Here is a 27,996-nt window from a genome sequence, read left to right on the forward strand (position 1 = left end):
GTGGCAGCAGTAATTGTGTCCCCCCCCTCAGCCCGCGCCGCCGCCGTGACTGATGGCGGCTCCTCGGGCCGTGAGGCGGTGAAACGGGCCCGAATCCTTCCGCCCGGTTGCCTCAGCTCGTGGGGTCGGGAAGGGCTGTGAGGGGAGAGGGCGGGCGTCGGGAGGCAGGTGGTCGCTTGCGGCTGGCGCGGGTTTGGGGGAAGATGGCCGAGCTGCTTCCCCGGCGTTTCCAGAGAGATGCTGCGGGCCGTCGCGCTGTGGAAGCTGGTGGTTTAGGGGTGCACAGAGACAGGTACTTGCGTTGTTAGGGCTCCTGCTGAGTCTGTTGGAGAGTTTCCTTGAGTATCAGTGCGCAAACAGGTCCTTTAAACCTAATGAAGCAAGGGACACGTTATGTCTTTTAACTTGGGAAGAATGCTCTTGTAAAGTGTAGTTTATGCTGAGTGAAGGCTTCGGCGTGTGCTACACCTGTGTGCAGAGAGAACGCGCCATTCTGACATCTTCATCAGTCATTTCTGTTTTGTGACTGCCTGTCAGGAGCATCCCTTCATCAGGGAGTAACGTACCTTGCAGCCAGACGTGGGCCAGCGCCTACATGCTGTAGCTTACTGTGAACTCATGGCTCAATGTAGACAAGTCCTTGGGAGTCCAAGTCTCTTCATTAAGCAGTTAAAGCTGGAACTGACACAATATTTTTCCTATTTTTCCTGTGGGAGCTATTGTCCAAATGCACAAGCAGCAGCAGTGGACACAACTATCAGCATATATCACAGCATATGTATAACATACAGTGTTGGAACTTGAAGGAAGTAGTGTCTGGTTGTAAGGGAACTTCAATAATTCAGTAATGTCAGCACATGAAAAGCCCAAATAGTGTTTTTTAAATGCTTAGAAGTGAGTAGCGTTGGCTATACTGAGAAACAACAGCTCAAGTGAATGATGTAGGTAATGTGTAATGTTTGTTTCAAAACAGGTAGTTTTGTGTGTGTTTGGCTAGTTAATTCAGGAAGTGAGGGTGGTACTTTTGGGTTCTCTCCACACTTTCACTCATGTGTGATGTTTTCCTGTCTTGTGATAGGTTTTTCTGGGTACTCAAAAACATTAGATAACAATGTCCATTGACTTTGATAGTGGAGCTCTACAAACTCAACATGAAGATGACGACTATGACCAAGAGGATTATGCACGAGAACAAGAGGTGAAAAAGAACAAATGATTTCATCTGAAGGCTTATGTATCCAACTTCCCATTTCCTTTCTTAAGTGTTTAAAAATAAGAAAAATGTTTTATGCTGTCTTTGTTAATGGCAAAACAGAGTGCAGACTGTGCTTTGCAAGAGTGGGGTAAAGAGATAATGACATGCTGCATCTTAAGAGCTCTGCAATGTCATATGTCATGGCTGGAAGACTTACCCCTTGCCTATGCAGATCAAATGCAAAAGGCTGGTGTCACCTACAGTTTTTATTTCTTGATAGTTCTTTCACTTATTACAAATACTTGGAAAGCAGCAGCTCTCTTTCACTTGAAAATTTGGTTAGCTTAGAAAAGAATGAGGGGCTACTTATCAAATTCCGATTATAAATTACATACTTTAATCTCTAGAAATGTATATTCAAATGTTTTGGAGTTGAAATACTTTCAATGTTTCTGTTCTTTTTGTTTCGTAAAGAAAATTGGCAAAATGTGTGTTTAACATGAATGTGCATAATCATAGAATCATAGAATGGTTTGGGCTGGAAGGAACCTTAAAGATCATAGGGTTCCAACCCCCCTGCTATGGGCAGGGACACCTCCCACTACACCAGGTTGCTCAAAGCCCCATCCAGCCTGGCCTTGAACACATCCAGGCAGGGAGCAGCCACAGCTTCTCTGGGCAACCTGTTCCACTGTCCCACCACCCTCTCAGTGAAGAACTTCTTCCTAATATCTAATCTAAATCTCCCCTCTTTCAGTTTGAAATTGTTACCCCTCGTCCTATCACTACGTTCCCTGATCAAGAGTCCCTCCCCACCTTTCCCGTAGGCTCCATTTAAGCACTGGAAGGCAGCTATAAGGTCTGCCGGGAGCCTTCTCTTCTCCAGGCTGAACAATCCCAGCTCTGTCAGCCTGTGCTCATAGGGGAGGTGCTCCAGCTGCTCGAGCAGGTCCATGTCTTTCTTGTGCTGAGGGCCCCAGAGCTGGACACAGCACTGCAGGTGGGGTCTCACCAGAGCAGAGTAGAGCAGCAGAATCACCTCCCTCAACCTTCTGGCCACGCTTCTCTTGATGCAGCCCAGGATGTGGTTGTCTTTCTGGGCTGTGAGCGCACATCGCTGGCTCATATTCAGTTTTTCATCCACCAGCACCCCCAAGTCCTTCTCCCCAGGACTGCTCTCGATCCACTCATCGCCCAGCCTGTGTCTGTGCTTGGGATTGCCCTGACCCAGGCACAGGACCTTGCACTTGGCCTTGTTGAACTCTGTGAGTTTGGCCTGGGCCCACCTCTCCAGCCTGTCCAGGTCACTCTGGATGGCCTCCCTTCCCTCTGGCATGTCAAACACACCACATAGCTTGGTGTCATCGGCAAACATGCTGAGGGTGCAGTCAATCCCACATTAGGGATTCCCATGTAATGTTTTTTTTTACAGGGCGGTAAATCATGTTCATGTCAGGTAAGGTCCCCAATGTATATTTCAGGGATTGCTGTCTAGAGTGTAGGTAATGTAGAGATGAATGTTCACGAAAATGCGTAGTAGAACAATAGCTGTACAACTTGGAAAGATGCTATTGCAAACACTGTAGGGAATCTGATGTCTGTTCCAAACCTTTCTACCCAGATAAAGCATGGTGTGCTTGTGCAGGAGAACAAGTAGTGAAATAATTGTAGGGTTATTACAGTGGGTGAGCAAGAGAGTGCATAAATAGGATTATGAATTCAGAGTGTTGAGGGGAGCATCTTTTCTATAAGGAGAGGCTGGGAGAGCTGGGACTGTTTAGCCTGGAGAAGAGAAGATTCAGGGAGAGTCTCATCAATGTGTATCAACACCTGAAGGGAGGATGTAGAGACAAGGGAGCCAGGCTGTCTTCAGTGGTGCCCGGTGACAGGACAAGAGGCAATGGGCACAAAGCAGCCTCTTTGGAATACGTTAGTGATAATCCTTGTAGGTCGTGCGTGTTTGAACTGGGGCAAGGTGGGGTTCACAAAACTGTACACATAGATATTTCAGTGGGATGTGACTTTTAGCCTGCTAAAAGGAGGCTAAAACACAGGCTCTGCTGCTATATTCTCTGGTCAAGATGTAATCCGAGTCTTTCTGCATGAGTATAAGTTTTCTGCCACAGCAAGTCAGGTGTTTTTTTTTCCTTGAAAATGAGATCTACACGTGGTAGGAGAGTACTTGGACACTAACTTAAGAATTGGGTATCCCTTACCCACCTCTGGAGTTCAGTGCTAGCTAACCTGGTAGGCTGAGTGCAGTTTAAATATGAACTGGCATTGATGATGTTTTGTGAACTGTATGCACTGCTTTCTCTCAGTTTCCAAATCATTGCAAGACCAGCGAAGTCTATGGTATTTGAGTATGTCCTTGGTTGCGAACAGGGCAATGCATCATCATATTTGGTGAATGATGCTGCCTTTCCTTTCCTGCTTCCTGGAGCTGAGGCATAATAAATCTAGAGAATGCTCTAACGATAGAGAAACTTCTTTGTGCCACTAGTGAATTTCTAGGAACAAACTTTGGGTATCCTGTAGACATTTAGAAAAGTTGTCCTTAATGTCTCACCTATCCTTTGGTCTTAGAGAGCCTTTAAAATAGCATCTGAGAAAACAAGATATCTTAAAGTTTTTCTAGATGATAGTTTTGGGTTTTGTTTTGTTTTGTTTGTGGTGTGGTTTTTTTGTTTTGGTTTTTTTTTGGGTTTTTTTTTAGCAAGGATAAGCTGATAAGGTAATTAGCATGAGCCAGCTAATGTTTCTGCTCTTACTAATACGTGCTTTGGGAGTTTGGAGAAAAAACAGCATTAGGGTTCAGAAACTGCATGTAATAACTGAATATATTGTGCAGTTCTCAAGTAATCTAATAAGGAAAAGCATAGCGTGGCTCAGATCTACAAGAAGCCCAATATGTGGCCTCATATCAAAGCCTCTGTGAAAACTGGAAGAAGTGATGCATTCTATATGGGAATTGTTACAAGTAAATTCAGGTGTGTTTTGGTTGTGTGTGGTGGGTTTTTTACAGCACAGCTATCCTGCTTCCTGCATTTTAGGAGTGGTGGTATTTTATTTACTCTGTTCATGTCCAGCTGCTTGGTGACTTCAACTGAACACGAGCAGACCTCTAATCATCGCAGTGATGTCTTCTTGCACCTAATAACACTGATGAGCAAGTTCTTATCTGGATTTCAGTCCAGGCTCCTCAGAGCATGTTTTGAATGTCCAGTACCTCTCTTGCCTGGGATTTAGGGAGGAGAAACCTTGGCATGATTAATTTGCATTTCATTCTTCAAAAGTAGTGTGTCCTGGGACATGTCTGTCTGGTGGCATTTCCCTTACCTCTTTTTGGTGCAAGTCTTTTCTTAACTAGAATTTGCCAGAAAAATAGTTTGGTTGGTGCTCTAGTTCGCTAAGCATTCTGTGATATGAATCTCTCTGAGTGCAGTGTTGTGAACTTTTCCTTGATGGAAGAAAAACAGGATTGTTGATGGCCTATTTCACCTGTCTCTGTCTCTCTGGACTGAACTTGTATGTATTCTTTTTGAAAAGCATATAATTAATGAAAGTTGTTTCTTCTGTTTCAGTTGCAACAACTTTTGACAGACCTTCCCCATGATATGCTGGAGGACAGTGGAGACCAGCTCTCCAGCTTTTCGGACTGTAGCATTCATGAAACTGAGGAGCAGTAAGGCGTTTTGCACCATTTGTTACTGTTTATGTTGAGCTTTTGAGAACAGAGCAAAAAAGCTGATGAGGTGTGTAAAGGCAATCCAAATGAAAGGGGAGCTGTAGTGCAGTTCACAGCATGTTTCATGAGAAACAAACTAGATACCACTTAATTTAATGAAGAGATGGTTTGTTCTGTTTTGGTTTTTTTTTTTCCTGAAGTTATAAGTACGTAGTTAAGCTGTTTGTCTTTCTCTAGATCACATGAGCCTGGGAAGCATGATGGAAGGTGGAACGATCATCCATTGATAAGCGATCCTCAAAATGTAAGCTTGTATGAGCAGTGAGGTAATTAGTAGGAACTACTTGTTCATAATAACATGCTAAATATTATTTAAATTCATTAGAGCAATACTTTTCATGTAGGTGAGAAGTTTTGCTATTTATTTGAAGTGTTCTAACTTGAGGGCTGGTAACCACAGAAATGTGGGGGGAAATCTGAGTTTTGAGAGAGCAATTCTAAACCTCTTATCCGTCCATAGGGTTATGAACAAGGACAAAATCTGTACCCTGAACAATTCTTGTGTGAGCAGCAAAATGATCACACTGAAAAACATGGAAAGAATTGGAACAGCCTACGTAGCGGTGAAGAGGAGAAACATTTATATGATGTTAAAGAAGATTACTGTGGCCAGAATGGTCAAGAGGATCCTGGTGATGGGTACCTTGGTAGAGATGGGTTTAATGGGCCAAGTTGCTACCAACAGAACAGCGTATATCATCTTCCTGAAAACTTCAGGCCATATACAAATGGCCATAAACCAGAATTTAACAATCAGCAAAGTAAAATAATAAATTTACCAGATGCTCCAAAGGAACATCATCAGGTATTTCAGAAGCTGATGCATTTTTCTGTCTTTTTTTGAAAATTTTCACAGGCCTCTAACTATTGGTAGTAATATTTCTAAATGCTTTCAGTCTCTTATTATCAGTTGAAACAGTGATGGGAGGCTCCACTAGTCTATTTAGAACAATGAAGTGTCAAATAATTGGATTTTCGTACATGCATATTATGATTTTTTTTTTTTTTTTTTTTTCCCCCGACTCTTGTTGGCTGGGTAGAATTCCATGAGGTAGAATGAGCGTGATTCACTTAAGTGTGTGATTCACCACTCTCCTAAAGTGGAAGCTTTCGTGAACATTTCTGGCACACTTAAATGATGTGCTGGATTGGAGCCTGAAAATGAAGAGCTACTAGAGCTCTTCTTAATGTCAACCTGTAAAATGAAAAATATTTTCATCAAGCAAGACTATGGTTGTAGCTTTCATTTATTTCCTCTTTTGTATGTGTTGTCACAGCAGCAATTTGTTACATCTGACATTGTTGGTGGCCAGTCACCAGAGTCTTACAAAGTGACTTATAAACCATACCAAAATGGCATTCATCAAAAAATTCCAGTAATCCAAGAAGGAACCAGAAGAAATGAAGTGTTTGAAGATTTGCAACGTGAATTCTTGGGCAATGATGAAAGTAAGCATTTGCAGTTCAGACTTGAAATAAGCTTGTGTGAAAAGTCCACTGGAAATCAGCAACAGAAAACCTGTTGATTTCAATAGATTTTTAGTAAGAGGACAACTAAAAGTATGTTGAGGTATATGATCTTTTATTTTGCTCTAAGCTTACATTGGGATAGCCCTAATTTTGGTTGGTTTTTTTTTTTTTTTGGTTGGGTTGTTTTTCTTTTACCGCTTTATCAAGAAATCACCTCTTTTTGATCAGGATATTTGAGTTTCAGGCTGTTAAAAATGTAGTTTTGACTGGTGAGACTGAAAGATTATTTCTGATGACTTGATCTCGAGTCTTGCTGACACTTTGTCTTGCTTATAATATTGGAAAATAGTGACTTGCTGTACCTTGGGAAACATACTTTGCTTAATGCTGCATTGGGCTTTTCTGTTAGTTCTGTCATTTGAAGGGTACCTGCTTTGCTGCTTAGACCTTATGAAAATTTATAGTTGCCACGAGACTGTATGAAATCACAGCATATAAACCTTTGTCTGGGCTTGCTGTTAGGTTTGGATTGTGTTGGTAGTTCCTACAGTTCTTCAGCCATCACTGCCAGAGCAAGTCAGGTGATATGAATCAAACATGGATTAAAAAATGATGCAGATTTGTGAACCAGCAGTGAATTTGGCACTGTATGAAAGAAGTATCTTGGGGCAGGAATTACTTACACCAATGACTTTCTTGGTTAGTTGGCTGTGCTGACTTGTCTGTATGCTGTTTGAAATTTAGCAGATTGTTCAGAAAATATGCAGATTCTTCAACTTCAAGTTCTAAATAAAGCAAGAGAAAGACAACTGGAAGAACTTAATGAAAAGCTAGAAAAGAGTGCTCAGCAGATTAGGTATTTGAATCATCAGCTTTCAATGGTCAAAGGTAAAAAGTTTTGTACTACTTCTTTTATTCATATCTAGCAACTTTTTTTATTCTGAAACTTTGATTTAGGTAGTGTCTCTGCAGGTATGATATAGGTATTGATCATATTTATAAACTTGATTTGGAAATATGTGGACCTAACCCTCTCCTACCAACATTGTTCTAAAGAAAATTCTCTGGGTTGGAGCCTGACTGCATAACTGTCTTAACTTTTACTGCATTCTCAAGACCACTGTTTTATTCCAGAGTCCCCATGTGCTAGGCATTAAAAATGTACAGAGAAGTGAGAAGTTTGCCAAAGTAGTGTGTTAAAAGTACCAAAAAACCCCCCAAAACCACCCCAAACTAGACCCCAATAGAAGTGTACATCTATGAAAAAAGCTTATTTTCTTGTCCTATCTGGTTTAATAAGCCAGTTTCTGGACTGTATGTAGAAAGAAGCTCTTCCTAAGTGATTGAAGCTGTAGTGGAGACTGGTGGTTGTCTTTGTCTCCCTTTTCTTATAGGAACAAACGAAAAAGAGTTATGAGCTTAGAGAGTTATTTTTTGAAAAGCAAAAGGAGCAAAAGAGAGAAAACTTCCGCTGTCAACCGTTTTGCTGTGTCTTGGCTGATCTTCCAGAGGCATTTTTGTTTCTCCTCTTAAATGGTGTAAGGGATGATACTAGTGGGGCTTGTTTCCACCAGGGTTCTGAAGGTAAAATATATCAGAGAGCTTCCAGCTGCCAGAGGGAGAAAGTGGTTACTGGGTGGAGACTGACTGTGTTTTTGTCTTCTGCTTCTTGCCCATAGTATGAGACAGAGGACTCATAGCGAATGATTCTGTAGAGCAGGGATACTGAACAGTCATTTTCTGTGAAGCTGTTGGGTGGCTGGCCATATTTCTCACACAATTATTATGTTTTTCTCTTAAGATGAAAAGGATGGTTTAGCTGTCAGTCTTCGTGAGTCTCAAAAACTCTATCAGAATGGAAAGGAACGGGAAGTGCATCTTGAAGGTCAAATAAAGGCCCTTGAAACTCAAATTCAGACTCTTACTACCAATGAGGAACAGGTACTATAGATATTTTTAGCCTATTTGTCGTGGAAGATCTGTACAGTTATATTTGTCATGCATTTGCATTAAATGTAAGTGCCAGTCTCTTGAAACACTGTTCGTGGTCATTGTAGAAGCTGAATATATAATTAATGAATAGGATGCCTTGTTGGAAAATAGTTTGTTTAAACTCCAGGCATTATCTGAAGATTTTTTAGCAGCTCTTGCACAAAAAACCTGAACTGGCATACAGAATATTGGAGCAAAAGAAAAATATATGTAACTGGGAGTTCCTGTAATACTGTTCCTACAGATACTGAAGCAATCCAAAGTGGCAGAGGTAGCCATGGAAAGCATGCAGAAGCAGCTGTTAGAACTTCAGCGATCAGATGCCCTTCAGCGAGCCAGAGAACAACATGAGGCCATTGTTTCAGCGCTCAAGCAGAAGTATGAAAAGCAAGTGTTATCATTAGAGCAGAAACTTGATACTACAAAATCTGCACTCCGAGGGCAGGTGAGAAATTCCTTTAGGATGTGGAGTACTCTGCAGAGCTCCCCCTGTTTTCTAAACTGCACTTCTTGACCTGTAAGTCTAATAACTCCGGGAAGCTCCGAAGCAAACGGAAAGGAGATTCTACATAAGTCTCAATATTATAAGCCTATGTAGTATGTTTTTATAAACATCTCCTCCAGACAGTTAAGCTCAAATTTTGAGTTTGCACATAGCAAATGCAGAGAAGGTGAGAATTCATTGTCTTAGTTTCTCTCCTGAGCTTTTGTTCTGTGCACAATCTTTGAAAGAGTACCCAGCAAATAAATCTGGGAAAGGAAAGAACTAATTAAGGAATGTGATATTTTTGCTACAAGAAAATGTTTATTAAACAGTCTATTGCCAAGCCTTAGTCTCAAAATGATCAAGGACGACTAACCACTGAACAGTCAATTTAGTTTAGAAGTGTGGTTTTAAAGGAGGGGGCAGGGGGAGGCTGGCTTTAAGAGAGGAGTTTGATATGGATTGTGTCACATGGTTATAAATCTTATTAAAATTAATCTACCTGACATGCCTTAAAAGTCCATTACACTATTAGAAATGTTCAAGCAATGTAGTCTAGGCAGGCCTTAAATTGCCCTCTTATTTCACATGAAGGAAATAGTATCAAATTTCTTTTAGTTCTAGGTCTGTAGTTCTTGTCTCGGCATGATTTTTCTGCAGTAGAGTAACTGTATGTGATTAATTACAGAGGATGATCTGACATGCTGAAAACTGTTCTAGGAAATATGAAATGGTTCATATCCATGTATGTTTATATATGAGTATGCCTACTGTCTCCTAGTGAAAACTTAACTTTGATGCTGTTAAGAGAACTTGTCTGCCAAGGATGGCATTTAATCTGTAATTGATTTAGCTGGCCTCTATCCCTTTAGGTATCAGGTTCTTTTTTTCTCCAGTGTCTTGTATGTATAGACTCTTTCTGTGTTTGAAACTGTGCTGTGCTAGATGGCTAGGTGTTTGTAACATGAGTAAAAATAATCTCTTTTCCTAGAAAGAGCTTTGCAAAGATCTAGGAGAGCATGTTAAGGAACTCGAAAAAATGCTGGAAGAAACCAAATGCAAAAAAACTGAAATAATAAATCGACTGACAAGAAGCCTAGAAGAAAGCCAAAAGCAATGTGCAAGTTTACTGCAAACAGGTCAGCCTTTTACTCATGCTTTATCTTTTCTTGCAGAAATGGCTCCAGTTTTTTGAATTATGAAAATGCGCATCTGTGTCCTATTGAAATGAATCCATACCAAGCTAAATGTCTACTAGATCCTTTCCTATGCAGTGCATTAGACAGACTTAAATGAAGTTTAATTAAGTTTAGGCTGATGTGTAAAATCAATAAAAATAAAATAAAAAGCAAATAGCACCACCCCCCTCCCCCAAACCAAACAAAAAACCCCCACCAAAACCCCAAGCAACAGCAATTAAACTTTTTAGGTGCATTTTGTGCTGCGTATAAATTTAGCTTTGTACTAAGTAAGAGCCTTTTGGGAGCGAGCTACTTATTTTTGTGTTAGGTATTTGACTTGAATTACCATTCTAAATTCAAATCTCAACGAGGAAAGAATTGTTTGTGTGGCTGGAGGCTGGTTCTTGGAAACCTACATCAGTAGGAATCGCACATGAAATATTCTGCTCTTTGTGTATTTGACTTGCGCCTACCCTTACACACTGAAGTCTTTTAATAGTAACGTATGTAGTAGCTATTCATGAGTTCAAGGAAACAGAAGCAGAGTAATGCCTATTGTGAGAATCAACATCACTATTTTTAACAGTGAGCTTTCTTCAGATTGCATAGTCTTCCTTGCAAATTTATGACTTGCTCTTTTCCTCCCTTTTCTTTCCTGCAATAGGCTCGATGCAGGAGACAAATCAGTTACGGTTTCAATTGCAGCAAGCTCAATCTGCGCACATGATAAGCAGTAACATGAACAAGGCTTTGCAGGTCAATTAATTTTATTAAATATTTTACTGCTTTGATTTTAGGGGGAGGCAGGCATTGTAGCTAAGAGATTGTTAGTTGAAATTTTTTTTGTTGGAGAAGCAGGCACGTCTCCTTTCAATAAAGGACTACGCACTACTTCATCTCCCAGTGTTGCATGTTGGATTTTTTTTCAATTAAAAAAAAAATATAAAATATATTAAAAAAATATTTTTTTCAAAAAAAAAATATTGGCACAAATCTGATACCATACATCTATCTAACCTGCTTATGGGAAAAGAAGAATGTAAATTCTATGTGCTGGAAATCTCATAATTTAATGAGGCTATAGGGATAGTTGGAGATATTAGGTTCTGGAATTTACCTTTTGCCAGCAAAACGGAATGCTAGAGAGTCCTCTGTAAAATTTGAGTGCAAATCTGTGTTTCCAATTCAGTTAATTTATTGACTTAAATCTATCATCTTGGAAGTCATGAATCCAAATAAGTACTAGAGTGACAGGCTGTTTCTCTAGCTATGTACTTTTCTGTTATTGTCCAGTTTACTGTACAAGGGCAGCATGAAAAAAATAAGAGCAAAAGAAATAATACTTAACTTCATATATGAACTGTAATAAAAACTATAATATAGTAAGCAGCAGAAAATATTCCCTAATTGGTAGTTTTAACGTATGCTTTGCTAGAGGTATCAAAAATGATAGTATAAACAAGTAAAACTAATGCTAGATGATTCAAGTAAATACAGCTAAATACAACTATGCTTAGGAAGAATAGCACTGTGTATTTTTGTTTTCTTTGGAAGAGTTACCATGGGCCTAATATGTTTGCTTGGAGTTTCACTGCTCGCTCTAATTTTTTTTTCTGTGTCTTCCTTTAAGGAAGAATTAGTGGAACTGAAGGAAGAAATAGCTTTGTATGAATCTGCTGCCAAGCTTGGAGTATTTTTGAGTGATGCGGGTGGAAAGCTGCCTGCGAACCTGGGTGATTCCTATGTAGATCTGGGAATTAAAAAAATCAGCGGGAAGAAACCAAGTTTCTGCAGGTATTGAGTGATTCTTGTTGAAAGAAAAATCTAAAATCCTCAAGAAATTATACAGGTGATATGTAAAACATGGTCTTACTGCATCAACATATAGTTTTTTGGTAGATTTTTTTTAAAATACCGCTTGTATTGCCAGGTAATCTGGGAAACAGGAAATGGAACTAATATCATAAATTGGATGCCTAGTTGCTGCTTAATAAATCTTCAGTTTTTATAGGGACTATGTTGCTGTTCCTTGGATTGTAAGGTTTGTATGCATGGATACCTTTTTGCTCAAAGATTCCACATAGTTACTTAATGCTAAAGCTGTCTTTTAAACAACCAGTGGAGCTGTCAAAATACCTCACATCATGAGAGAACAAATCTTTTGGGGAAACAGCTAAATGACCAAGTTTTATGTACCTTAATTACAACTTGGCAAGAAAGCATATGGCTTTTGTATTCGTGTTCTGATGTTCTTTTTGCTATTACCTCTTAGACATCTGTGTTTCTGGTAGCGTTAGTTGCTCTTCTCTTTGCTACCACTACCTTTTCAAATAAGCGTTTTCTTGGTTTTTTTTAAATACCAAACTGGTTATGTCTCCCTAATAGTGCAATACAGAACATGGAGAAAGAGCTCTCTAAAGATGAAATTATTGTAGAATTAAAAGCTGAGCTGGAACGTTTATTGAGCAGTAATAAAATGAAGAGAAACCAGGTTACTCAATTACAAAATGATCTTAAAGATTGCCGGAAGACATTAGAGGAATACAAGGAGTTGTTGAAAGCAAAAGCAGCATCAAAAGAGTCAGAGGTTTGTTCTTTTACACTCTTTTAAAAGTATATATGTACTGGATTTTAGTGAGCCAAACCAACATTTAAACTCCTTATGAGAATGGACCAAAGCATTTACTCACAGCCGAATATTCCTAGCAACTAAGTAAATCTGTCTTTGAGTTTAAGGAAAGTATTGCCATTTGGATGATACCTTGTTTTGTGTCTCTGATGAAAAAGAAATAAACTGAATAGCACGACTTGGGCAGTATATGCCTTATTAGGTGAGTTCTGATAGGATGGCTTACTTGCTTGATAGCACTTAATGGCCCCTCTGCTTTTTTCAGAACTAAATTTCATTGGAGAAAGCAGGTTTTCTTTGATCAAAAAGACCTTGTCATTTCTCTGAGAAAGCTGATCGGATTATTAGGTTGTACAAATGGAACATTAAACAGATTGCCTTCAGAGGGCCTTCACTATGTAATTTGATCAACAAGGAACCTCTTTGATATTGCTCTCTTTACCCCATTAACTTCCTTCTATAAATTGATCAGACTTGTAACATCTGCTCTTGTAATCTGTACATTGTGACCTGGATGTGGGATAGGAATATGATATGCTTGAGAAGTGTGCTCTCTGTTGGATCATGGTAGTCATTCAGATTGCAGTCACAACGTCAAGTGTGTGCTTCTTTAAACCTTCATGATGTTATGAGTTTCAAGAACTCATCGAGAATAACAGTGATACTGTTGTATCTTGCATGGCAATCTTTTTTTTTTTTTTTTTTCCTAAATAAAGCTTTTATTCAACAGCTTTGTTTTGTTTAAAGCATCAACTTCTAAATCATTTATATCTTCCAAGATATAATTTTAATTTTGTTTTTAGCTTGTCACAAGTATCAATGATAAGTTGGAGGCCAGTCCTTCAGTTTCTGATGATCTTAAGGAAGAAGTTCTGAGACTCAGAAGGGCTAACAAAACTTTGCTGCAAGAAGTTGAGGTGAGACAGAGATGCTGCTTATCCCTAAAAAAAAAAAAAAAACAAACTACAAAAAATCCCTGTGCTAAAACCTGCAATTAGAAAAGGTTCTTTACAACCCACCTGTTACTTGGCTCTTGTTTGTCCAGAACCATACTTCAACTATTAAAGAACTGAAGGAAAATGAGGAAAAACTGAAAAGCTTAAATCAAGACCTCTGTTGTCAGATGAGAAAGATGGTTCAGGATTTTGATCAGGATAAACAAGAGGCCATTGACAGGTAAGTCTGTTAATTCTGCTTAGTTCCATTTGTGAACTTTTGGCATGTAGGTATAATCTTGTACCAGATACCTGGTACGAGGGCAGGCCAGCATGAGAAAGCTGGTTTCTTACTTAAGGACAAGTTGAACCCTGCTTAAAAGGGAGAGAAAAACCCTACGTAGTCTTTTTCTTTTCTTGAAATCGTAGGTGTGAAAGAACTTATCAGCAACATCATGAGGACACAAAAGCACACTTTGAGAAAGAGCTGATGGAGAGGTATGCTGCAGAAAAACAGCAGCTTATTCAAACTTACGAAGAGACAGTCTCACAGTTAGGGTAAGACTTGCTATTTCTTCTACTTTTACATCAAACTTTCACATTAAAACTGACTTGCTGTCCTGTGAGTTTAAAGACCAATTGATAATAAAGAATCTGTCCTGTGAAGGGCTGACATAGAGGAGCTGAACAGAGAGATGACTACAGTGAAGGAATGTTACATTGGAGTCTGTGAGGAGAGGGACACCTTGGAAGCTAATTTGAGGCAGAAATTTGAGCAAGAACAGCAGCTGAAGGAAGAAAAGGTAATAATGGAGGTGTCTCTAAATGGTGTCATTCAGACTGTTTTTAAGATACAATATCCATAAGTGTATTTAACTGTAATTGTTTGGGGAAGATACTTGGGAGACGTAAAGCTGTATCAGAAAGTTAATACATGTGACCTATTGGGTGTTCAATTAACCTGCTGTTGTGTCCTGTGCTTTAAAATATTGTAGCACTAACCCTTTCTGATAGCTATTCATTTTCTTGTGGTCAACTTTCATAATTTTGGCTCTTGAGGACTGCTCAGTTAGCAGTGTGAGGTTTTACATGCATGAGTTTTTCCAAAAAATTGAATGACAACACAAGTTTTCTTCTCAGTTTTATACAACTGATCTGAAAATACTGTGGCTTTTTAAGTAATAATGAATTCAGACTGCTATATTGATTAAAAACTTTGCTTTTCTGAAGATACTGGTGTGAAATGACTGAAGTAGGTCAACTGTCTTGCTAAGCAAGTACAGTGAAGAGATACAGCTCCAAGTATGCTGGGAATAAAGATGCTTGATAAGAAAACTTAGAGCAATAGTCTGTAATAACCTCTGATATCATGCCTTAAAACACCTCCTTTTGAGAGCTGACTCTCTTGTCCAGGTGTCACCAGTAGGATCAGTGCACAGTCTCTAGAGAGTTAATCATGTCTCGCATGCATTCTCATCACCTTCTACCAGAGCAGTTTGTGATGCCTTGGAGAATACTTAAATTTTAAATTTATTTTTATTTTTTTCTTTTTGCCTAGCTCAAGAAACAACTACTAAAAGAAAAAGAAGACTCTCTTAACCTACTGAGGACTGAGCTTGAAGAGAAACACAGCGGTTCTATGATAGCAGCAAAGAGGCAGTGGCTAGAAGAAAAAGAACAGCAGGTTGAAGAGAAAGTTGCATTAGCCAAAGTTCTATGGGAGAAGGAAGAGGAGGAGGTGTGGAACTTAAACCAGGGGCTTTCAAATTTTTTTTTTTTTAATTGGTTTGCTTATTTTCAGAAGGAGAGCTGTGTAGCTAGACTTATGCACTGTTAATCTGCCATGTGAATTGGCTTTTAAAGATGTCATGTTAGGAGCCCTGGAAGAGGTCAATAGGCATTACACATGCTTAAGATTTTGGAAAAAAAACACCACCACCACCAAAAAAACCCTCAAAACCCCTAGACCTTGCAAGGTAACATGCAGAATGTCCTGAATGTCACAGCTGGTAGTATGTTGGAGTCTTCCACCCTGATCCATGGGTGATCAGGGTGGAAACAGCTTTCTGTTGTTTCATTCACTTATCATATAAAAGTCCTTTGTGTATCGTATCCCATAGAAGAAAGCTGTGATGAGTTACCAAACTGTCTTCTCTGAGCGTGGTTTTGCTCTTCTCCTGTTAGGGAAGATTATTGGTGTAAACAGAGTTTTGTTTGTTAAATACCAGTGAAACTCTAGTTGTTTGGGCACTGGGGAGATTTTCTTAAAAAATATTTTTTTCCTTAGAAAAAAGAGCAAGTCTTTGCAAAAATAGAAAGAGAATGGCAAAGTAGGCTGGAAGAAATGAGAAGAACCTTAGTTGAATGTAATGACTGCAGCAGCCAAACTGACCAAGTAACAGTTGTGGATGAAGCTTCAACTAAAGAGTTAGAAGGGATTGTTGAAGACCAGAGGCTGCAGATCCAGAAGGCTCTGAAAGAAAATACGGCCTCTGAAGAGGCCATAAAAGAATTTGAAATAGAACTGGAAAATAAATACCGTAAAATTCTTGCCAGCCAGGTAACAAATGTTCTGTTTGCCTGGAACGTGTGAAACTGCCATGTGCAACTAAGTCATCTAGGGAAAAAAAAAAAAGTGTTCCACTACCTTTCTCTTAAGCTCAGTAGTTGATATTTGCTATATTAGAAATATATTTTTTAAAAATAAAGTTCTGAAGAAGCTGCAGCATGTAACTTGTTTTCTCTAGCTGATAGTTTTTCAGACAGTTGGACAAGTTTTGCACGAGTTTTGAACAGAACTAAGCAGCACTGATTTAAGAGTTTATACCATTTTATTCAGAAAAAAATTAATATTAATCATTTTGGTATCATTTTTGTGTCAAGAAATGCATCAGGTGCTGCTGGTCTGATTCTTTTAATTTTCTGTAAACAGAGGCAATCTAAACTGAAGTCTGTTCTTTCATTCCTACATGAAAGTAATAATAAAAATCTGTTTGGTGGTGATCTGAAGTAGGTTGTTTTTATCTGCTTGTAGGTAGATGTAGCTTTAACCCAAGCTCGTGCCAAGTGGCTGCAAGAATTAACAGACCTCAAAGAGTACAAAGATAATCTAAAGATAGAACAAGAACAATGGGAAAAAGAACACAAAGAGACGGCAGCAAAGCAGGTAGCCCAGAATACTTGTATATGTGTATTGATAAACAGTTCAGTTTTCCACATCCCATATGTTACTGGGGAATTAATGTAGACATAGGCGGGGAATCGTTAAGGAAAGATGTTTCTGGTGTACTCTGGTTCTGATCCTTTTTTTTTTTGCCTGTACAGGATTATATTTTTATTAAATAATTTGAACATAATCTCCAATAGATTGATAATGACCCAGGGTTATATTTTATGTATATATATAATGAGTGTATATATTTATAATGACTGTGTTATGTATTTACCAGTTAGTCTTAGTTCTGTCAGCTGCTGAAGAGAAATGGAAGAAAGAATATGACAATACAGAGAAATCTGGACCAAGAATGAAGGAACTTGAAGAAAAGGTAACTTCTCTCAAGAAGGAATTGGAGCTAAAGAAAGAAGAAATCCCCGCAGCTATCAAAGCAGAACTAGCAAAAGCCCGTGCTCAGTGGAACAAAGAAAAGCAAGAAGAAATCCTGCAGATACAAGAGCAAAACGAGAGAGACTACCGATCGTTCTTAGATGAACATAGAAACAGAATTAAAGAGGTACTGGCAACAGCAAAGGAGGATCTTGCAAAGCAGAAGAATGATCTCTCCATTCAGAAAGAGGCAGAAATAAAGATGTTACTAGACCAAAAACAGCGAGAATGGGAGGCTGAGGAAGCAAAGAGACTGCGGGATGAAATTGATCGGTATGAGGAGAAGACTCTGGTTGAGCTTGAGTACTTGTTGAGTGAAATCCACGAAGAACTGGTCAAGTGCACACATAGTAGGCATTCTTGTAAGGATAAGTTTTTTGATGCTTATATTCAATCAAACAGTCAATGCAAAGGCAAATTGAAGGCTTGCTTACAAAAGGCCTACAGAACCACATTCTACACAATTCTGGAAAAGAAGGAGCGAGAGTGGAAAGAGGTAATATTTCTGTAAATTATAACTGCCAACCAGAAAAGGGATTTGAGAGGTCAGATGCATACCTCTTTTCTTCAAATATAAAATATCCCTGTAATCCTGAGAATTTGAGAATCCAACGTTTGAGTTCATTGATAACAACAAGTCATTTGAAACTGTAAGAGGGCTAAATTTACCATTAGCAAGTGAAAAGGGAAAGGATGGGTGTAGCTTTGACACCCTCAATCTTTAAAGTAGAGAAAGACAGGTTAGGAGTGTTACTCTTTAATGCCAAGATTCATAAATTAAGGAGATGAATCCACCATCTTAAGTGTGGCAGCCTATTGAAGGCTCCTTGTGACCTCTTAGGTGGGTTCCATCATTAAGGCTCATCTTAGATTTTTGTGTAACACTTGCCTTTTTTTTTTTTTTTTTTCCTGAGAAATGTAGCATTTTGTAATGGCGATTGGATGGTGATCATGGATCTTGTTACTTTTTCTCCACCCCACCCTCCCCACTTCTGATACAAATAAAGATAAAAACAGTAAATCTTTTTTGCAGATTATCTGTAGTAGAGCTGAGTAACAGTCAACTGATCTATCTTGGGAATAATAGTCTTGCTTAACTTTATTGTGGCTCTAGGAAATACTTTTCAATGTGCCTGCCTAAATGAGGAAAGACATCCTACCCTCTTCTAGAGGAGTTTGGGGCTAAGTAGAATTTTGTCCAAAAGCTTCTGTTTCTGTTGTTTTGGTAGATTCCTGTTTTTGCAATGCTTATGCTTGTAGTAAGTTTTTGATTAGGGGGAGCATCCCAACGGAAATGCCGTTGCCACCCAGCATTTAGCAGCTGGGGAATTATCTAAGAATAGGACTGAGAAAAACTGTCTTTCAGGAAAAGGTGGGATGGGGGGAAATGAGTGTGAAGTGATTTCTCATGACAATATTACCCTTTTTTTTAGTGGTAATATGTTTCTGAACAGAAACTGGTCCTTTGAAATTTTCTTGTGATGAGTTATTGTCACGAGGGTAAAGCGAATCAGGTTTTTTCCTATACCTGATGCATCTTCTGTAGTGGATATGAATGTCTCTCAGTAAACGGTCTTTGATATACCTTTGAACTTCAAAACATTGGTTGGCTTGAACCACCTTATCCAGCGAAGTCTTTGTAATTTCTTAGTAATGTCTTCTCTTACACTACCGTAGTAACAATAAACAAAGGAGTTATGTTTTTCTAGATGACTTTCCTGTCCCTCTACTACCCATATTTGTGCAGAGAATCTAGATGGATCCAATGCCTTTTTCTGCTGGATATGCCTTTTAAAAAAACGAGTTAGATTCAGCTTTTCAAAGACACTGCATAGTTCTGCAATGTTAAGGGCTACTGCCGGTTCCGAAATAAAACTCAAGGTAGCCAGGTGCTGCTGTTGCGGTGAATTACACTAAGTAAAAATTCTGCATGCTAGAATACGTGTGATATTTGAGCTGCAATCTACAGTTCTATTGCAGGTTTCAAGTACCTGCGTTACAATTACTAAAGCTGCTTGGTGGCCAGGGTTGCTTGTTTTTATGCGTAACATACTACTTACCTACTTTGATAGCAAAAAAAAAAGAGCGCTCCACGCTGTGTCGGGTTTTCAGGAAGTGTTTTTCAATTGCAGAAATACGAAGAGCTAGTGAATAATGTAAATAAAGAAGCATCCTCTTGCCTGCAACAAGGTGAAGGAGAAACTGGGGACATGGCAAGACCTTTGTACAATGTTGGGCATCAAGCAGAAGCACAAAGGAGGCTAAGCAGACAGCCACCCTTGCAGGAAACTGGAACAGACAAAGGTATTGTGTTTGTTTTTAATCTGGCAAGTTGTATATCATCAAATTAAACTTGTTAGTAGCAGTCTTCAATAGTTGATGTCTTATTGATGACTCTAATGCAAAGTTATTTAGTTACTGAATATTTGGGTGAGAGAGGAAGATGCAGTTCTCTTGACTATAAGGCTGTTTAATGTTGCATTAGCTTGTACTAAATTAGTAACAAACTGTGCAACACATGGTACTGGTCTTCAGCTTACTGATTTAATGCAAACCTTTGAGGTTTAATTTTATTAAATGTAGTAGCTTTCTGCATGTTAAAGCCATTCTTCAGGCATAAAGAAATATCTGCCGTATTTGCTGTAGGTGTAAACACTCTTTGGACGTTGTGGACAGGAGCATTACTATCTTTGGCGTTCAACAGCTCATAAGCAAGCCAGTGTTGATCTTGATGAGCAGGATATGGTCTGAACTATATCTTGTAAATGGGTAATACTAAATTGGAGCTTTGAAGATCTGATTATACTATTTGTTCTTGACGCTAGACGAGGAATTCTGCACTTGTGTACAAGATACTATGTCAAGAATTACACTTCACCTGGCCTGGTAGTTTTTTACGATTCTTTTGATCAAGAATGTAGCTGAAAAAATACAAATCCCTGGGTGATGTTTCTCTCTCTTTTTTTCTTCCTTTGCCCCCGCTCCCACCTCCAGTATATACTTTAGCACTGTAGCTCTTCCCAAGGCTGTCACAAGTACTATGGCAAAGCTGGAGACAGTGTAGCTGGGGAAAAACTTCATGGGAGGCACAGAAATCTCTCTGGGGCCTTCTGTTTAGTTTGAGTTCTTACGCAACCGAAAAACATAAAGCAAGAAAACCCAAGAGAGGCTTTGGCTTTATGCCTATAGTGTGGCTTGAATTCCTTAAACACCAAAATAACAAACCATCAAACCATCTATTAAACACAAAACAATACAAGCAGTGCAGCTCTTCTGTCTCTAGAACTCCCTGTCCTGGCTATAGAGAGCAGCCATCACTCTCCTGGAAGTAGCCCAGTCTTTGTGACTTCCTTAACTAGACTCAGCCGCGTGTGAGGCTTCCCAGCTGGGAGAGTTTCCTTCGGCTGACTCCAAAAGACCCTGCTTGGCTGTTGGGGGGAGGGGGGGTTGTGGGGGTTTTCTAGTGGTTTTTTAGTTAAAAAAAACTAACAACAACAAACCCAAACCTGCAAGTCTTATATCACTGACCGAAGACCCAGATCATGACTGATGGGACTGCAGGGAGGCTGTGAGGGCTCCACTACTTGATAGAAGCTACTGCACCTTCTATAACAGGGTTCCAGCCTCTTGTGATTATTTTATTTAGACCAAGGTGTTAGTCTTTCTCTTGCTGGAAAGCATGTAAGTAGAGCACTGGAAATAGTAAGGTTGGGCTTGGTTGGGTTTTTTTTTTTAGGCCCATGGTTGATGTATAAGTTCTAGCAATTACTGCTGCAGGTCAGAAATGTGCGAAAAGGAACCTTGGGTCTCAGGAAGATTTTTTTTTTTTTTTTTTTTTTTTTTTTTGCGCTGTGAACACTGCTGCCAGGAGCTTGAAAAAAGAGAGGCTGTGTGCCAGGACTGGAAAAGAAAGCTAGAGATAGCCCACAAACAGCTTCAGCTTGCTGTGAAGGAACATGAAGCTAAGTCAGAGCAAATACAAGGTTAAGATTGTTAGTCACCTAAAGACAACTTTGAATGGCTCTGCCTTGCTGACTACATCAGTCTCTTTCATCTGTTGCATGATTTAGTTTCCAGTGGATGGAATGGGGGGGTGTGCATACTTAAACCCAAACAGCCCTTCCTCAACAAAAAAACCCCACAAACTGACCTTCCCCCCTGCCCCCTCTCTGAACCTCCCCCCCTCTTTGCTTTAAACATTACTTGTTGCTTTAGTAGTCTTCCATGTGTATTGGGAAAAGAAGGGAGGAACACTGAACGTGTGGCAGAATATGTGTACATTTGATTTTTTGAGTATGTGTACATGTGGATCCTGTTGCCCATGAGAATTGTACAGGTAATGCACACATGTGCAGGTACACGCATGTACTTACAAACGTATATCAGTCAGGGTGTTCTTTAGCTGTCGTTTGGGGCTGCACTGATACTGTGCACATACTCATTCCCCCATAGTGGGAGTGTAAAGAGCAGAGTGGCCCCAAATGTTGCTTGGTTCCTCTTGGCAGCAGTAGTAGTGAGCCACTGACCACAGGTTTTTTTGTACCTTCCCGCAGTTAATAATAGCTTGAAGCTGTAGTTCTGTTTATTTTCTTTCTGGTTTTTGTAAACCTTAAAGTAGGTTTTAAGTAGGCTTTATTTAGTCTCTTTGCCTTTTAAATCAAGATGTTCTTTTTCCTTTGTGTCACTTTGAAATGAGAAATACAGGACAGATGAGTGAGTAAAGGTCTCTAGTTCTTAAGTCTTTCTTTCCTATCCGATCACTGTCTACAATGATGGATATGAAATATGCACTCTGTTTTTGGAAGAGTCACTGAAAGGAAGGTTTCTGCCTGTAATATGGAAATAAAGTTTTCCTGAAGCAATTTCTGATGGAAAAATATGGTGCAATGTAACTTGCTTGAGATGCCTTCATTGTAGGAGGCTGCGTCTTGATTCAGTAGTGGTGTTATCCGGTGCTCGTGTGCAATACACACCACACTGGCTGTGGGATAGTGTTGTTTTGTGGTGATTGCCTTCTCTTTGCTGTACAACATCTTAATTTTGTCACTCTCAGTATCTGTGTCACCTTCTGTGGACAGACTGATAGTACCTGGTGATAAAACCTCCCTGAGACTTGGCCATCAGTTTAGCCAATTGCAATCTTACCTGACTTGATATCGATACCCGCATTTATTGTGGATGCTGTTGCATCATGCTCCTCTGTCATCCTTTCAGGATAACAGACTCCATTCTTTATCGCTTTATTTAACTTGGTAGAAGTCTCTGGGCTAACAAGGATGAAAAGTCTTTGGCACATCAAACCCCTTTGCCGTACCTGTTAACTACCTCTGCAGTTGGGTCTCCCTCTATGGGCTTGCATGTAGGCCTTTCACTTGGAGGAAGTCGTATTGATTAATCTGTCTCTGATAACAAGAATTCCTTTTGTCTAGGTTTATTCCTAGAGGACTTGTAGGAGGAATGCCTGCTTTGCTTTGTTCCTGTGCTCAGAAACTTTCTTGAGCGTAATGTACCATATAGAGCACAGTTCCTGTTCAGTTGGTATCTGAGGAACGCTACCCTCTTTTTCAGCTGTATTGAAGTCAGTAGAGGCCTTTTTTATTTTAAGGAGCAGTACAAAGAGAATGATGTTTTCTCTGAAGGAAAACATGTTGGTGATTGAATAAGAGGATCGTTTTCCCTGCAGTGTTTTAATCAGTTGAAGCTGTACACAATAATGTTCAGAGCATTTTTTTTTTTTCGGTTTTCCTTAAAGCATGGCAGGAGCTGGACTTGCTGAAGGTTCTGATTCAGGAGAGGACTCAAATGGTATCTTAAGGGTTAGTAACTCTGTAGAATTGTTTGAGCATGCCTCAGTGAAAGGTTGCTGTGGCTGCTGTAAAAGGTTGCTGTGGCTGCTGTAAGCAGGTTTGGCAAATGGTCAGCTTGGAGAGAGGAGATGCGAGGTAGTAGGTTGTACCAAGTGACTAAATAGTCTCACTTGCCAAAGGCTGTGGTTTGTGTGTGTGGTGTGGGCCGGGTTTTTTTCTTTTTTCATTTAAAAAAAAAGAAGTCTCAGTTGTCTAATAAATGTGCTCAGTGAGGGGGAGTAAAATGTGGTATGTTTATAAGGGAAAGACTTTTGCTGGCTTGCAGATGTGTGAGAAAGGCCAGGTGGGCAAGTTGCACAGATTTGCCTAATATTACTGTGATCTTTTGTCAAAAACCATATAGTGTGTAAACTTCCTTAGGGACTAGAGGAGAGATTGAAGGATAAGAGGAGGTCTGTTAATGAAAACAGAGGCTACTGCTGCAACCAAGGTCATAATGGATACAACTCTCCACTGCTCGAAATGAGATTTGGACCACAAATGGATCTCTGAAGGCCATGAATTGCTTCTCTCTGTATTCTAGGATGGCTGCTTGCTTTTTTTGCTTTTCTGCACATTGTGCTAGAGAAGGAAGAAAGCCAAGTCTGTGTCTTTCCCAGGGCTCAGGTCCTCATATTCTACTGATGAAAGCCTTGATTCTTCCAGAAGGAAGGCTTGTCTTTAAGACATGCCCTCTGTTCTGTGGTGACAGTCTTTGTTTTCCTTAGGCCATGGTTCAGGTGGGAACTTCTGTGGCTGGGTACAGTGGAGGTATCTCCAGCATTCAGCATAGGTGTTTGGTTTTGGTTTTCTTTCCTAAAGTAGGAAAGCTGTTGATTTTCATGGGTCTATCCAAGTTTATCCATCAGTTCTTCAAGTTATAGTAAATACCTGTGCCCTTTTTTAAAAATAATAATTTGCTTAGATTAGATGACATAGCTAATAAATAGTTTTTAATGTTAGTTAACTTTCAGGAGATGACCCACAGGTGGACTATCTGTATGTGAGGATCAACAGTCTTCAGTATCAGCTTGAAGTCCTACTCTTTGGGCTTTTTCAGCTCCACTGTCTTATTCTCTGTGGTGGCTCATTATACTGTTTTTACACTTCGTAGTGGCATTGAGCAGAGTTCAGCATGGAATACCAGCCTTCCTCTGTAGTAGTGGTTTTTGGTTATTAAACCCCAAACCAACAAACAAGTTTTATCTTTTAACTCTCCACCCCGAAGAAGGCACAGTTGCTGACCCACAAATGAATAATTATTTTCCAATGTTTGTCAAAACAAGGTTCATTGTCCACCCCCGTTCTCTACAGGTACACCTGGTATCTCTGAAGTTTTACCCCCAGCATAGTGTTAGTAATGGCATATGAAGGCTTTAAGCTTATTTGGTTTCTGCATGAGATGACTTTTTTATTCAGGCTTCATTGAAGTGCATTGTGATCGATTCTGATGTGCTTGTTACTGCAACAGCTGTACATTTGCTGATGATGCTTTGTGACATTAAGCCCCTATACCAGAGACAGCAGTTCATGTAGTAACTTCTACTAAACTCAAATTAAGAGAAGTGCAGTGAATTATGGTTCTTTTTATATTTTAATAGAAAATGAGAAGGTTCTAGATGCTCTAATTGCAGAAAACTCAGAGCTGAAGACTAAATTGAAAGACCTGGGAACACCACCAAGGTATTTAAAAAAACCCTAATGAGCTGATTTTTTTTTTTTTTTTGTAAGATACAAGCTGCTTTTCTTGTTTAGCGTGACTTACGTGCATTTCAGGTCACTGTCAAAGGGAGGCGTCTCAAAACCTTGTACATCCTGTGACTCTGTGAAAGGGCTGGAAGAAATGCGTGCTCAGTACATTAAAGTTGTGAGCAATATTAAGTGTAAGTACTGAAGTCTTAGCTGAAAAGCTAGGAGAGCAAAATACTTTACTTTGTCACTTCCTCCTCCTTTAGCCAACTTGCACAGGAATCTGACAGCCAGATCGCATAAGTAGTACATTTTTCCTTCTTACTAGAGTGAATGTGAAAAATGGAATTGTCATTATAATCTTAGACAAGATTAATTGTGAAGCCTTGTTATGCCATCCTTGCTTTGTGGCACTGTATCATGTCTTTTAAAGTGTATTTTGAGAACTGATCTTCTATCTCCAGCAAACAATCCGCCTACCCTGCAACTTGTCCTGAGGGAGAATCTGCTTTTCTCTTGTGCTGTATCCTGCCTTCTGGTTTAACTAGCAACCTCCTGGCTGAGGAGAGAGGGTTAAGTGTAGTGCCAGGTCTTACTGGAGAGCAGCAGCTTCCCAAACGCCAGCTGCACTGCTATCAAAGTGTTCCTAGACCCGCATTTTACCAGCCAACATTCCTCCCAGATCCCTGTGCCTAGTGTTTCCTGTTGCTGCTGAAGATGCAGAATTGGACAACTGAATTCCTGTCTGATGCTTCCTGTCGACCTGCTCTGGTCTTCAGTGGCACTTAACCAGTAGGCAACACTTGACACAAGGATTTGGGTGGAATGTTGACAGATAAATCCAGGCCCTTGCTGACTTGCTCCAGGTCTGCTAGACAGTCTCAGTTTGTGGTGTTGGGGTTTTTTTCCCCCCTCTAGGGGAAAACTGGTACTAATGAAATGTGTTTGTAGGTGATATGCTGTGTTATATCCGTGAAAGTAAGGAGCGAGCTGCTGAAATGATTAAAGCGGAGGTTTTAAGAGAGCGCCAAGAAATGTCACAGAAAATGCGCAAGTGCTATTTGACATGCCTTCAACAACTTCTTACTGATAATGGGAAACATGAAGGGTAAGTTCAAGTATGTTTGAAAATTACTGTTGATTTTGAAAGATGTGTGTAGACATTGGTCTGGTGTTTCTCCACCTTGGAGCAAAGAGTGTCTGACCTGAAGCCTTGCCAGTCTGCTCAGGTTGGCATGGGGTCACTGCTGAGCAGTCTGGCATACTGTATTTTCAGTATTCTTTGACTCTCGCTAACGCTACGGTGAAGTAAAATGCAGAGTTGAAAAGGAATTACCCTTAAACTTTAACTTTTTTTTTTGGTTTTCATGTTCTGCAATTCTTGGCAGAGCTGAAAAGAAAATAATGAATGCTGCCATTAAGCTTGCTGCAATGGCTAAAGGACTTGAAATGCCTCTTCGGCACATTCCCCGAAGCAAATCTACCCGCTCAGGTATGTTGGATTCTATAGTTGTTCCCTTCTTGATCATATTGATTTAATGCGTGTAATAATGAAAATGCAGATGGAAAGTGTGGTACTATTTATAAGCTTGCTGATGGAAATGTAAATATAAGCTGCTTATTTTGACAATGCTTACAATTCTTTATTGAAAACAAACAAACAAAAAAACAAACAAAAGAACCTAGCTTTTCTTCCAGCATTAACGTTTCCTTCAATTAATCTATTTCCTTCCCCTGTCTTCTAGCTGTGCTATTAAATTCTGATCTACCACCTGGAGCAGAGTACTCAGAAAGAGACTGCATGCTTCAGACTAGGTCAAACCATATGGAAAGCAAATCATGTGGTGAAAGCGTTACCGAAAAAGCCAATGATAAAGTTGTCCAGAAACATGTACCACATGACTTGAGACAGCAGTTTGATGCAATGCAGACTGAAACTCAACACATGCTTCCTGAAACATTGACTTCAAATATTCAGAACGGGAATAATTCTAAAAATCTGGATGGTGCTTCAAGAGATGCTCTGCCAGCATTTTAGCCAAATGAAGATGGAAGAAGAGAAAAATATGGCCCTGTTGTAAATGTAGACAAAGGACTCCTGTGTGCTGCTAGCAATGTAGCACATCAGAATGCTCCTCCATCTGCTTTTCAAGGAACACCATTAAAAAAAAAAAAGGCATGTACCCAGCTTTACGAGTGGCTGTACCGTCTCTGGGCCAACTCTTCACGTGCTTAAGAGCAAGAGTGAAAGAAGGGTCTTAAAAGAGGATAAATGTATCCAGCCATGTGTAATGTAAATGTAAAATGTAAAACTAAATCTAAAAAACTCAGGAATTTGATTTTCAAGAAACTCCAGAAAGAGGTGAAGGAAGCTGCAGTGAATGGAGTTCCGTGAATGGAAGCCTGCACCTGGATCGTAGGGATATGCCTCTCTTGTACCCTGAACAAAAAGCTGGTGCGTAAGCCCAGACTGCATACTGTGAGGAGTTCCCTTGCATCAGGTCACTTTCCCCTGCAGATGAAAATGTTGTTGCTTCTTGGAGAGACATTTCTAATGGCAATGGCAGGATTCTCAGCACAAAAAGCAGCGCTAAAGTTTAACTAGAGGCCACCTGATAACAAACCCAGAGTGTACTTCATTCCTCAACTCTGACAGGTCAAATTCTGCTGTCGCACAACTCACTGTATTGCCAGATCCAAATGGAAAATGCTGCAACAAATGCATGGAAAAAATGGTGTGGAATCCCCAGTTTCTTAAGCAAGATAGTGGTTTTGGTAGCCCACTTTCTAACTTGAACAGATACCAGCAATTCCTTGTTTGAAAGGAAAAAGATAACTTGTTATTTAACTAAGTGTGAGGATTGGGGAAAACCTGTTCTGCTGTGTACATTTTGTATCAATGTGATATAATTTGAATGTTATGTGAAGAAACTTGAAGTTTTAATATGGACTTTTGTTTATCTTTGTAATAACACTTTCATAATTGTTTATAGTGTACTATATACAAATCTATTAAATAGAACCTATTTTTATATTGTTTAGCTTGCGGTATAGTGTCTATCTAAAACAAAGCTACTGTAGCTTGTAGTAATCCTTTTAAATGGTTATGAAAATTCCTTCAGAGCTCAGTGAGAGATGTTTTAGGATTTGTTTGAAGTATTTTGACTTTTTCGTTTTGAAGGACCCTCTGTAAGCCTCTGTGTGCATCCCCATAATAAAAGCA

The 27,996-nt window shown here is 39.6% G+C and overlaps 1 protein-coding gene across 1 annotated transcript; it reads left to right on the top strand.

The window, feature by feature from the left end:
* Window positions 1-1,111: 1,111 nt before the first annotated feature.
* CEP152 (centrosomal protein 152) lies at window positions 1,112-27,595 on the top strand. Its single transcript, XM_086471323.1, is given in 30 exon segments — window positions 1,112-1,198; window positions 4,780-4,880; window positions 5,121-5,187; window positions 5,404-5,748; window positions 6,224-6,392; window positions 7,161-7,301; window positions 8,215-8,354; window positions 8,650-8,850; window positions 9,881-10,028; window positions 10,735-10,826; window positions 11,701-11,864; window positions 12,456-12,657; window positions 13,503-13,616; window positions 13,745-13,875; window positions 14,064-14,192; window positions 14,302-14,437; window positions 15,193-15,372; window positions 15,922-16,194; window positions 16,669-16,800; window positions 17,084-17,734; window positions 19,371-19,542; window positions 24,686-24,767; window positions 24,861-24,967; window positions 25,725-25,881; window positions 26,162-26,265; window positions 26,519-26,931; window positions 26,933-27,061; window positions 27,064-27,097; window positions 27,100-27,369; window positions 27,372-27,595. Coding segments are annotated over 30 exon segments (5,295 nt in total).
* The last annotated feature ends 401 nt before the right edge of the window (window positions 27,596-27,996 follow it).

Source organism: Leptosomus discolor, chromosome 11, assembly GCF_034619465.1.
Source record: "Leptosomus discolor isolate bLepDis1 chromosome 11, bLepDis1.hap2, whole genome shotgun sequence".
NCBI lineage: Eukaryota > Metazoa > Chordata > Aves > Leptosomiformes > Leptosomidae > Leptosomus > Leptosomus discolor.